The 13090-nt window shown below is 42.8% G+C and overlaps 1 protein-coding gene across 1 annotated transcript in view; it reads right to left on the bottom strand.

Annotated features, from left to right (window-relative positions):
- Positions 1-13090, bottom strand: part of NUAK1 (NUAK family kinase 1) — a 48985-nt gene that overhangs the window by 13646 nt on the left and 22249 nt on the right. The window contains exon 2 of the mRNA XM_069807409.1: positions 10573-10693. Coding sequence (XP_069663510.1) covers positions 10573-10693 — 121 coding nt within the window. The remainder of the gene's footprint in view (positions 1-10572; positions 10694-13090) is intronic.

Genomic DNA, 13090 nt, shown 5'->3' with positions numbered 1-13090 from the left:
GCCAGAGGACAGAAGGAAACGGGAGCTCTTATGTCATTTGGAAAGGGTTAACAGAAGGCATAACAAACTCTGTCTTCAACGACTGGTTCATACAGGATTGCCATTTGGCTTATAATGACTGTTGGTTGGCTTTCACCTACCATCAAAATCCAACAAGTGAGTCGATGTGCATGTCCTCTTCCAGCTCAGCTCTGTGCAACGGCATGGTGGGCATGGACACTTGAGCTAGCAGTGTCTGCAGTGTCTCCGGAGCTGTACAGCTCTTATCAGTATGGCTCTGCACCCTGTCTCATGCACCCAACCCATCCTCAACTTTACTTATCTCCTGCCTCCACCGCATGTCCCACTGCATGCTGTAGATAGGTCCTTTGCCACTTGCACAGAGCCGGCAGCAATGCGTAACTCCCACGTAAGCAGCGCAAGGAACACTCATCTACTACACATCACAACTTGAACGTTCATTGGGGCTGAGGATACTCTGTGCCACATGCTGTCAAGGACTTCACTGGGAGTTACAGATAACTAAACAATTAATCTAGAAAAGCAGACTGTGAGTAGTCTCGAATTGCCATAATGCCCTGACTGCTAGATAGTTTTTCCCCTCTGACACCTAAAATCCACTGCAACCCACTGGAAACTTCCTGTACCTGCCATAAATAACCACTGCTCATATTAAGGCATGGTGATTTTCCTTTTCTCTTTATCTGTGGCAGCAGCCTGCTGAGGCTAGGTCACCCTGGCAGCAAAGCATCTGCAAATTAATGAGGTTACAGGGGTTATTACAAACGGATGCTAGCTGTGACCAGCCCTACTGGAATGATGCCTTCCTCTATCTCTTTAGCAAAGCTGAGCCAGTAGTCCTTAGTGTTTTTAAAAAAACCCAACAAAATAAACAACTTCAGCTTTTGCACTGAAATGCGAAGCTACCTCTCTCAACACGCAGATATTTGCTGCTCTTAGGCTTTGTCTCATGTCTTCTCACACCTTGTCACTCAACTGTACAAGCCAAAGCCTCTGCAGTTCCGTCTAACACCCCTGAACCCCAGCCAAACAGCTCTGATAAAAGGGAGAGCGAACAGCCAGATAAAATTGGCCGCGTACGTGTCTGCTGGCCTCACTGTACCCCGAAGCAGAGGCTCCTGCCAGTGATTACATCCTATGTGCATCCTCATTAGCAATAAACTTCGGAAACTGGAAGAGCTGTCTCTGGATGGATTATACTTACAGTATCCTCTCCAAGAATGACAGACTGATATTGTCTGGGAAAAACTGAACATGCCCTGTGTCATATAGGGAAGTGCTGTGATGTGTTACCAATAAAGCAGTAACATACACATTTGTTTCGCTAAGCTTGGAAAGGCTTGTTAGATACAGGGTTGTTTAGGAAGGCAAAAAGAAATAGTTGCAGTAAGCTGAGACAAACCACTAAAAATACTCTTATTTGATTTGAATTAAAAAAAAACAAACAAAACAAAGCAAAAAAACCAACTCACAATCCCTAACCCCCAAAAAAACAGGTGATTCAATGAGTTAGGGGTTATTATATGATGCACATATAGGTGAAGATGCCACATGGCACCACTGGTCTCAGTGGACTCTCATGGGAGTGCACACTCCAAGCAGTACCAGCTGAGGACCACCCGGAGCTCAGGGGAACATTTGCCTCACCAGAGGGGCACAGATGGGGGCGAAGGGGCTCTCGGCTCTTCCCACCCCGCTGCCCTGACCACTGATGCCTTACCAAGTGTTCGGTGCTAATGGTGATAATAACAGCAGTAACAGCCGTGCTACGATGGAGCATTCTTCCAGCCTGTGTTTGTATTAAAGTTTTGCCTTCATCACTCAGTCACGAGAGCTTTCTCAAATCATCCTTGATGTTCTGAAGTTTTAAATTCTAAAATCTAATTTTTTTGGACTAAAATTTGCCATATTAATACAAGTCCTGATCCAGACATATTTTCCTTCATTTCTACAGAAGTGACATGGAAAGCACTTGGTTTGGAGGAATGTGCATTTAAAGGTAATTCCCATCTCAAATTTTCTCTTATGCCCTCTAGGAAACTGAGATAATACCTTAAAATTGAATTTAGGAAAGCATAAATCACTGTTCCAAATTCTGAATTCTTTTCACAAAACTGCACTAGAATCAATGAGAATAGAAGCATCCCAGTAATTGGTATTCAGGTTTCAGTTTACCAGCACACTCAGGACAAACTGGCACACTCTTTTTCTTCACGAGGGAGCATTGTGAGAAGGACACTACCCTTGGACTTAGATGACATTACAGACGCCTCCTCAGCATTATCGTAGCTAAACGATTACAGAATTATACAGCAATTTATCTCTTCATCAAGGAGCAGAGGTGAATGGAGAATCTATTTTTCTTCCAGGGAAGTGGGAGGTATTTTTTTTACAACTGCATCATTTCAGTTCAGAGCACCCCTATTGTATCAGCTGAATCTCATGAGAGAGCACGCAGCTACTTTCCTGCAGAGAAGGAACTGAACAGAGGACAGAAACGTCTTAAATGAGAGCTGCCACTGAAGGATGAAGGAGTGGAAAGGCAATAGGATTTATGTCTATACACACAAATCTTAAAGAGGAATTCAGCGGTCAAAACTATCAGGCACATGACAAGGTGGCATTCTGGCAAGTCTCAGACCATCAGCCACGCACACCACGAATTTTCACAGTAGTAGTTAGGATGCCAGGCAGGCTTCATACAGACACTTCTGAATTTCCCTTCTGAGCACAGTATGAAGTTTTATAAACATATGCTCCAAGAAGGCATTGTGGCCAACGGCTGGGGGAAGAGAGGAGGGCATTAATTAAAGGCTGGATTGACTTACTGCAAATAATAATGAGGTAATAAATATACTGCCCTGTTAACACCTGGGCTGTAACCTGCAGGCTGATGACGGACGGATTGCCTCCATATAGCTTCTGGGACTGCTTGGTTCACTCTTTGTTTTTGTTGCGGATGATTTATTACCTGCCATCCTACTGCATATTCATTCCGAAACTCACCCCCGCCTAGAAGTGTGCCTCAGCCCCGGCTGCAGCTACTGCCGACGGAGAAGCACGGCTTTGGCAGGATGCTGCACCCCAGGAACATCCCGCAGCTTGCTACCGATGGGACAGCCGTGTCGTACGAGCCTGTTCCTAAACCCTAACCAAGGTCAAGGGAAGGAGGGAGGTTATGTATAACAAAGGTGGGGCTGCTCTTGCTTCTTTCAAACCATCGATACTCTGCAAACAGCTGGCCAAATAAGTGGAGAACTGTCAGTATCAACACCCAGACGTGGCAGCAGGAGAGATGGTCTGTCAATCACAAATCAAGAGATGGGGGTTGCTTAGATACGAGGCATGAGCTCCACATATTAGAGGAGAGAGCAGCAGGAGAAATGCTTGCTACAGGCTGTGTGTCATTTATTTCTGAGCCACTGTGTTTATTTCCACCACTCTGGAAGCTGAGTTATGTTGAGAGAGCTGCAGCAAGACCTTGGTGTTGTGGGAGGGCTGCTGCACTACCTCAGCCATAGCGGTCAAGTGGTGCAGGGTAGTGGTTGCAAAACAATTGTACTCCTTTGGAGACAGAGCCTGCAAGATGAAGGATTGACTTCCGAGATGGCTACGCTTCCACCTGGCCGCAGGAGAGGACAGCATTGGAGGGACAGCACTGTGAGAACACATCGGGAACCAGAAAGCAAGGACCGGGATGTACCACAAGGTCTGAGGAATGGTGTAATTGCATGCTCAGGAGATGAGCAATAGGACTGTGTTAACGTACTAAGACATGGGTCATGGCAATGTGGAGAAACAGCATTTTCCAGTGGGCTACAAGCTTGTTTGGGCTTGGTCTGTTCACCCCAAGAGCCTTAGCAGAGGCTAAGAGCAGCTCTCTACCCAAGCAGCAAATGGTGCTTAAGATGCTGTGGTCAAAGAAAGATTTCTTACGGCTTTTCTTTAAACTCCCCCCCTTAACTCTAACGTGTTTGTTTATTTTTTTTTTTAAATGACAGAAAGAAGGTTCTATATTTCCAGGCTGATAATTGAAACCAAATCTGCTGGCTTCAGAGCTCATTGAAGAAAATAAATGTGAAACTGGGAAAGAACTTCACTTCTCACTACCAAAGACATATCTGAGACAAAGTACATTTTGTAACATCAACAATCTGTCTCTTTCACAGACTGTTCTACGATAGCAATAATTCTTGGATATAATCTCTCCACTTATTTATATTTAGAGGCCATGAAATGATGAACTCAGCTTCTATCTACAGCTTTCCATTTTCCAAATAGCACTGGTTGCGTAGGGACCTCTTGCTGATCAGCACTCTTCTTTTCAACCCTACTGCTAAATTCTTCCCTTTAGCTACACCAAAGTCACCGTCACTGGAACTCACAGGGCAAGTTTGACACTGGATGAACATACTCACTATCCCTCTTAAATGCTAAGATGGACTTCACCCTAAAAGTGTCAAAATCCCACACAGGTGTGGTTTTGCAAACATCAGTCAAAAAGATTTAATAGTACATTGTACACCTGTCTATTGGGACAACTTGCTTTGGACTTACTACCAAATTCAAAAAGCAAAGCAAAGCAGAATGCTTTTGTCCTTCCTCCAAGCTTACAGGATGCTAAAGTCAGAGTGAGTGCTGAGGGGGGCATGGATTTCCCCCCCCCCCCCCCCGCAATGGACTACCTCTTTGTGGGCTGATTCCATTTGGTTTACATGTAACCCTGGGGTAAGGATTTTAGTTTGTTAGTTTAAGAGGGGCGGCCAATCTCTTCGCACTGGAACCATTTGAATTCTCCTCATGCCTTTGCTCTCTATCAGAGCAATCTCCTAAATTAGTTCCAGTATGTTGACATTCCTTCCATCTGGTGTCTTTCCATTCAGCGGTATTTTTATTACTCTCCTAACAGCCGCAGACAGAAGTACCTTTCCACTGCTACAAAATGCTCTTTTATTAAAGGTCAGCCAAATCAAAAGAACAAGCAAGTTTGTTTTTAATTTTGGAGATGCAGACTAGAATAACCTTTTCATTCAGAAAAGTCATGTATGACCCAATTACCTCACTTGTGTAATAAGGCTCGAATTATTCTTCAAAAAGACATGTGAGTATTGAAAAGTGTTTTTTACCTTAGAAATTCAGCCCGATGCGTCTTCTGTGTTCTTGACTGCTTTGAAAGTTTTACAGTCCCTTGGCCTATTTTTTATTTTGGTTTTTGTATTTATATTATTATTATTTTATGACTGTTTTTTAATAGAGCATACAGCAGACATGAAATATCCAAGGGCCAATGTAGAAAACCACGTGTATGCATATGCATAAATTTATGCATATGCTTAATTATAATTGAAGATAGAGAGATATAAAATATGTGTTTTAAAGCTAAGCTTGTCTTAAATTGTTTTCCTAAATTATGGCCTTATTCAGCCTAACTGCACCTCTTCTTAGATTAAAGGAATGATTAAGATCGTGCAATAATCATTTTAAATCAGACAGCATGCTAGAATTTACTCCCCAGTGAGGAGGTTAAATCAGAACAAGAACCATTATCCTTGCTGAGGTTGTTTCTCAGAGAATGAGACTGAGGATACGCAGGTTTTGATGGTCTACTCTTTAAAAAGGAAGGAAAAATGAGAGTTGCTAATTCAGCCACAATACCATGTTACACTAATTGTCTTTTGTTTCAGCAAAGAATACAAGAGCTAATTCCCCTTTTTTTTTTCAGTTGTGATTACAAACTGCTGTGGAACTTCAGACAAGCAAACATTTACATTGCAGTGGGAGGACTGTGTAAATGGAAGATAGAAATAAATTTCATCATTGCTTGCAATCATTTTGACATCTCAGTTGGACCTGCCAGTGATCTCACACATTTGAGTTATGTCACATCCAACAAAGTGTTGTTTAGGCGATCACCCTGAATGACAGGAAATTCATAAAGGTGGTCTATGGTAACTAAAGAGTTAAGTTTGTTTATACTTGTTTCATTACTATCTCCAGACTCTTGAAATATTACTTGATGTTCTTGGACATTATCAACTGAAAACAATGGGAATAAAGCACTCAAAGGTCAAAAGCCTACATAATGAGAGGAAATCTATTGGAAATGTGGTTAAGGAGTGTCACTGCTGAAGTACTTTCTCTCAGCTAAATAAAAAAAAAGAATCATTCCAGCTTTCCAACTTTCATCATTCTTGTTTAAAGCCCAGTCGTCCACGTGATGTTTTGAGGGACTTTTGACCTTTTCAGGTGTTTTGCACACAGAAGGGATGAAGTCATTAGGCACCAAAGTTTGTTTTGATTACGTCTGAAAACCAGGAGATAGCAGAGGCTTGGGATTGCCTCCCCAGCGCTGTCAGCCTGAGACACGTAACTCTGTTGTGCCCACGCACAAACCCGCCGACGGTGGGAGCTGCCACCTTGGTCCCCGGCTGCCTGCCCCATCCGGGGGTGCGCATCGCAGCCGATGGGGGGGACACTTGCCTGAGCTGGTGCTGCTGGGCGGGGGGACGAAGTTTGTCAGCAACGGCTTGCATCCGTGCACCTTGCCAGCTACCACCCAGGCATGTTTTTGGCAACGTGGCTGCTTTTGCTGACCACACGGTGGCTTGAATGACACAGCTCAAGGAGCCCTGCATTGGAGACAGGCCTGCATGTGTCTGAAACACCGAGCGTGCATTTGCTTTTTGTTGCATCAAGTCTGGCACAAAGTGTGAGATTGAACACGTATTTGGCAAGTAAGATGAGTGTGCTGGAACACCATACCACCACCGTTACACACTGTCAGATCTTCTTCCGTTGCCTTTGGGATTTGAAAGTACAGAAGGGCTGAACCAGTTTCCTGATTAATCAAAGCATGCAACCTAGCTCAAGTCATTGTGGACTGGTAGATACATGACAGAGAATCTCTGTGCTTTTTCTTAAGAGTACCAAAAATGCAACCTAAAAAAGAAGAAGTCCCTCTTACATGGGAAATCCATTTGTTGTGCCTTGTTGCTGTGAAGGGTCCAGCATTGTTCTAAGCATCCTGGCCTCAATCCAACAAAGCACTTCAGCACATGCTTTCCTTCAGTTACTTGTTCACGTTAATGCCATCGTGTTCCATGGGCACCAAATTGTGATCCTAGTATTTATTCATTCTTCAGGGAATATCTTCATTAAACTATTTCTACAAACATGTTAGCTAATAATCTGTTCATTTTTAAGAGCATTTTGCAAATGGGCAGACTTTTCTGTATGGTTATGCTGACCAAGAACAACTCTTCCTGCACAGAAACACTCAACATAGGCACTATATTTCACACTACAAAGACTCAAGAGCTCACTCCTGAATGTACCAAGCATAACTTCACTCTCATGATTGGTCCAACACATGTTTAAATGTTTGCAGAATCAAGCCCGATGCTCTTTCCCTGGTTTAACTTTTATAAAGTATTGCCAGATGAGATAGATTTTGCACTCAGGCTACCCCTGGAAAAATATGTTAGCTCTCAAAGGCTTTATTATCAAATCCTGGAGTTTTCAAGGCAAAAAAAGAAATAGGGCAGGGGAAGGGCGGAGGGGAGACAGACAGATGAATGGACAGAGGCATTATTCTATAAATTAAAATTTATGTGCTGAAATCAGAACACTGCTAGCAAAGCCAGCTTCATTTATCCAGTCCCTTTCAAGGAGTTTAAAGTCACTTGAAAGAGCACTTCCCTCACAGCCGCACTCGACAGATTGCCAATTACAGCCCTGCTGAGAGGATGGAATTTCTCTGGAGTCACAACTGTATGTCTGCCCTCACAGTAACGGGCAAGGTATGTGCCTTTTGATTAGGTTACAAAAAAATATCTCTAAACTGGAAAGCTTTGTTTCCACACATCTAGATTTTCTCAGTATCAAAAAAAAAGATAAGCTTGTGTTTACATCAAGTTGACAAATTCAGAGGTTAATTGCTTTTAAGCAGGCAGGTCAAAAGGATACGTAAACAAGGATCCTACTTAAGGAAAACACATGTTTGCAAATGCAATACAAAGAGCTTTCAAAGATACTACAGGGAGATACAGGATTGTCCATGCTAGGTAGATCTGTGCAACCTGGCACCTACAGAAAGCGCTGTCAGACATGCAGTGGCAGTCTGAAAACTTACAGTAAAAATTAGTGAGAAAGGAGAAAAATATCTGTGGGGTAGCTTCAGTTTAAAAGTTAAGCATCTGATCTAAGTTAGTCAGCTAGACTCTTTCTATAGCCAACAGGAGCCTCCAGTAAGTCATTTATCCCACCTATCTGAAAAAATGTCTCCCAGGAGGGAGCAAACCACCCTGTGTAGATGCTGATCTCTCTTGAGTAGAGAGGGAAACTAGACTTCTAGCGTACACCAACTGTCTAAATGTTGGATGGCTTAAATTTGGTGAGATTAAGCCCATCCCTGAGGACTGAATAACTTCAACATTTTTTGTCAGAGGATAGCAATATTATCACTCTTTATGCATCACTCAAGAGGAATAGCCATGTGTTTAAAATCCGACTTCAAGAGGATACAAATACTTCAGTCCTAGATGTAGTCCCTTAACTTCACTACAAGTACTCTTCAGCTTAAAATGAAGCACACGCTTAAGGATCCCTGAGCTCACATCCTCATCTCTGGGCAGTATGTAACTGCTCCTCTGAATTCAGCTGCACAACCACACGTCTTCCCACTGCTACAATATCTAAGTTAGAGCATTGGCTGCTAAAGGCCAAATACTGACTCTGCTTGGAAAGGTTGGATGAGCTGTATAGCTGCTATAGCTCTGCTCGACGTAACTCCTTCCAATGAACTACAGTCCAACCAAGAAGCTGACTTCCACTGCCCATCCCTTCAGGCCAGGAATTAAACATCAGAAGCCATAAAAGGCTGCTCTGCTTTCTAGAAAAAGAAAAGGAAACAAACCAGTAACAGACCGGAAAATTTCCCAGAAATGAGAGAAAAACTGCCTCCAGGTTTGTCACTGCAAAGTGCTGCTGCTGGCTGACGGACAACAAGGGGACCATAAGATCACCTGCCATAGGTGCTTGCCCTCCTGCAGACAGGACGAACCCTCCATCGTGGAGCTGGACTGGCTCTGCTGCAGAAGCACTGCTCCTCCCTCCATGGGGCCAGAGGGCAAAGTTTTGCTCCCACGGGACTTTATTGTCTGCTTCTTAAAAATGCTGTAATCTTTTTAACTTTTACGAATGTTTTAACTCAGTAAAAACTATTTAAAGTAAGGACGAGAAGGGCAATTGGTCAAAGGACCGCAGCATGCTTAATCTTTTTTCTTTCCGAGTTCCCGTGCACATTTGAAATAACTTTTGTTCCATTTGCAACCCACATGCTGACACAGCATCCCTCCCCTTTTCTGTTCCCAGATCCTGTTATGAGTTTATTCAATAAAAAGACAGATATTCATCTCTTTTCAAGTACAAGAACATGCTTTTGAATAACTCAATATGCGATACTGTAACAGTACGCCAAGCCAGCCCTTGTTTTAATCAGTCATATCAACTCTCAGAGCGAAGCTGCCATATACATATCATCACCTTGCACATTTACCTCACAGGTATGTAAATACGTAGGGCTAAATTCGGGCTGCCTGTTCTGCACATAAGGAAAGAGGTGATCCCCGGGGACAAGGCTGCCCGACCCAAGTCCCTCCAAACCTCTGGAATCCACATCCCAGGTCCACCATGCCACCGCAGGAACAGACCTCTTGGCCGGTGTCTTTTAGCACGTACCCGGCCTGAACATCCCAGCTCTAGCTCTAGCTGGGATGTTCCTTGAGGAAGGAAGGAAGGAGGAGGAGATTTTACTAGAGTGACACTCTATAAATATATAAACAAACAGGCAAATCAGGGAGGAATGCCCCTGGCTTCCTGCTCCTTGCTGTAGGACCAGGGAGCAGCTCCCAGAGGCAGGAATTAGCAGGCTTCCCAGCTGTGTCCCAGGAAGAAAGGAGTTAGAGAAGGAAGACAGGATAAGGAAACAGGAACAGGATAAGGAAACAGGAACGATAAGCCAGCGACAGACTGACAGGAAAGCGTGCAGAGGTGGATAGGAAGCAGATGCTGGGATTCAGGGGGAAAACAGCAATGGCAGAACCAACAAGACTAACTGGCAGGTAAGGGAGGACCAAAGGCCTAAAAAGCAGACAAGACTGGTCTTGTACAGTCCAGGGAAAATAAAGCATAAAAGGACTGGTTTAGAGGCTGGGGTCATAAACGGACATCAGGCTGGTGCGTGAGTGAGGGTGAAATTAAACTGAACTGTCCAACGGGAGCAAGGAGATGAGGTGATATGTGCAATGATTTCCCACCTGCCATGGACAAAGCACATAACTCACACATGAAGAAGCTCCTCCAGGCAAAGGGTTATACATCCACGAAACATTGGTGCTTCAGAGGGAAGGTAGTGCTCAAAACAATCTCTTTGGTAAGGGATCGGTTACACTAGGAGTAGGGGCTTGTTTGGTGCATGATCTCAAGAAACATGAATATCAGGTCTGCAAGAACGTAACAGAGCAGTCAGGGAAGAGAATCGCATTCACTAACCTTCATATATGGTGATGATATGAGGGTGGCTGAGGGATGACATGATCTCAATCTCCCGTCTGATGTGAACCATATCTTGTTCATCCTTAATTTTGTCCTTACGAATGGATTTTATTGCAACCTATAAATTCAGGAAATCAAGCATTATTCTTGGAACTGAACAGATGCACATAATCCATTAAGGAGAGTTCAAAAAATAAATACAGATGTTAGATGTTGGCAGGACATGGAATGACCAAAACAAAGCTTTAAAATACAATCCTCCATGCCCCAGCTCCTACATTTTATAGCAATAAATACACTCTCATTACAGTAATGGGTGACATGAAGTTTTAGGGTCTTCAGGTCTTAGGACTTCACTGAGAGGGAACACAGCATCTTTTGGAAGGATCTCTGTGTTAGCCTAAGTACTCTCCATCTGAGGCAAATGGCAAAACTCCCAAAAGATTTCGATGGCAAGTACATTTGCTTAGACATGATTGCATCTGACAATTTCAAATAGAAGCTTTGGAGACAATTTCTCTGAAATACGGTTGAGATCTCTGATAGGGAATCCAGGGTGCTGATTACCACATTTATATTTGCCCACATTAATACACAGAGTATCACATTAACACGGGTTGTTCCACAGTTCTCTAAAGCAGGCAAATTGCTCAGGAGTTAGGACTTATTTAAAAATCAGAAGAAATAAATCTTTGAAATTCACATCTAAACTCGTCCTCATATAAACCCAAGGCTTTCAGGCCCTACACGGCACTTATGCAATCACTGCAAAACCATATCCTTCCTGCATCCTTCCTCAATCAGCAACCTTTTTTCAAGCACATCGTGTGACTGGGTATCTTTCCAAAAGGCAGGGTGGGAACAGAGGAAGTGATAGCTGAACTTGCAATATAAATTCAAATTATAGCAGCCCTTGTGAGTGTGTGTATGTGTGTTGCCTGTGAAAAAAGGGCTTATCTGAACAACGCCATAAATAATCACCGAGGTCAGCTCATGCCCTAGGAGAAATGCAGAAGCCAACAATGGAGAGAAGCTGGTGGGAGAGGGAAGGTGAGGGCATTGTGCATACTGAATGGCAGCACAGCCTTTATTATACTCAATATTTACCCTGCTTTATTTTTGTAAGTCAGAGTTCAAGGAATAAATTACCAGCTACTTTAAAATCAACAATACGTCTTTGAAAAACATCACTGACCTGCTGAGATGACCACCCTTTTATGGGTAAACAAAACTTTTGTCATTCTATGCAGCCAACTACTGGGGGCCTCTCCTGGGAAAACATTTGTAAATCTGTGATTTATGTGATTTCCCTAGTTCCTTCAGAAAAAAATAATTTCACTGCCTACTTCAGTAATTGCAAGTGGCATGACCAGTATTGTTTTCATTATATGATGTAGCATCAAGGATATTGAAGAAAGAAGGGAAAAACTTACAATATTATAAAATTGAAATGTACCTAAACAGGAGCTAGTTTAAAGGATCAGGTTTCCTACAAAGCCTTCAACTCTGAAAAGCAACATTGTTCAAAAAAGCATTAAGCACATGCCCCATCCCCTCGAATTCCCAAAGATTTCAACACATGCTTAAAATTAAGCTCACGCTCAAGTGCTACCCTACTTTGGGACAGCAGAACAAAAAGCAAAACTCAAGGGACAAACTGATTTCCATGTTAAAACCAAAACAGTTCTTTTCTTCCTCTTGACCCAGACATTTGGGATAGAGATTTTAAAAGCAACAATGTAACTATGGTCTTATCTACAGGGCACCTATTTCTAGAAAAGGTAATACAACAGATCTTAATTGAATGAGTGATCAAGATAATGTCCAAGTAATTCTAGAGATGGAGAAAGCAACTAACACTAAAGATGAGGTTGGATCTGTCCCCCTTCCCATGTTTGCACTGGGACAGCCTGCAAATGCAAATACACCATGTATACAAGAAGGATGTGGGTGGCTCTTGGAGCAGCATGTGCATTCCTGCAAGAAATAAATATAGACATGGGTAAAAACACATTTTTTATTAAAAGACAGTCTTGTACTTGGCTCTGAGGAAGAATTTAAGAAGGGTTTCATTGTCAAATATACAACGGGGAGCAAATTCTTCACCATTCTTGGCTGGTAAAGTAATAACGGCACCCCAGAGGGCATGCCAATCTCCTACTAACTTGACTCTGTGCTTCACAGACAGGACTTTTGTACGTCTATACATAATTACTGCAAATGGCCTCCATGGAATAACTGCATATATGAAAACATATATTTTTAGATACAAAAATGCAAATGTGATTGAAAAGCGGGGCGGCACTCTGTAAATTAATGTTTGGATTAATCTTCAAATGCAAACAGATGTGTTGCCTGGGAACATATTTTTCAACAGGACCAGAGAGTTTACAGTCTCACAACCCGCGTTGAAAAGTGGTTAAGGCATCTAGGAGCCTTAATTTATAAAGGCTATTCCTAAAAGTTTAACCAAATTCTGAAGATAGTACTCAAGCTCTCCTGAAAACATCACTTC

The sequence above is a fragment of the Haliaeetus albicilla genome, chromosome 19, assembly GCF_947461875.1.
Source record: "Haliaeetus albicilla chromosome 19, bHalAlb1.1, whole genome shotgun sequence".
NCBI classification, from domain to species: domain Eukaryota; kingdom Metazoa; phylum Chordata; class Aves; order Accipitriformes; family Accipitridae; genus Haliaeetus; species Haliaeetus albicilla.
The sequence above is the reverse complement of the archived record's forward strand: the minus strand, read 5'-3'. Positions and strand labels throughout refer to the sequence as shown.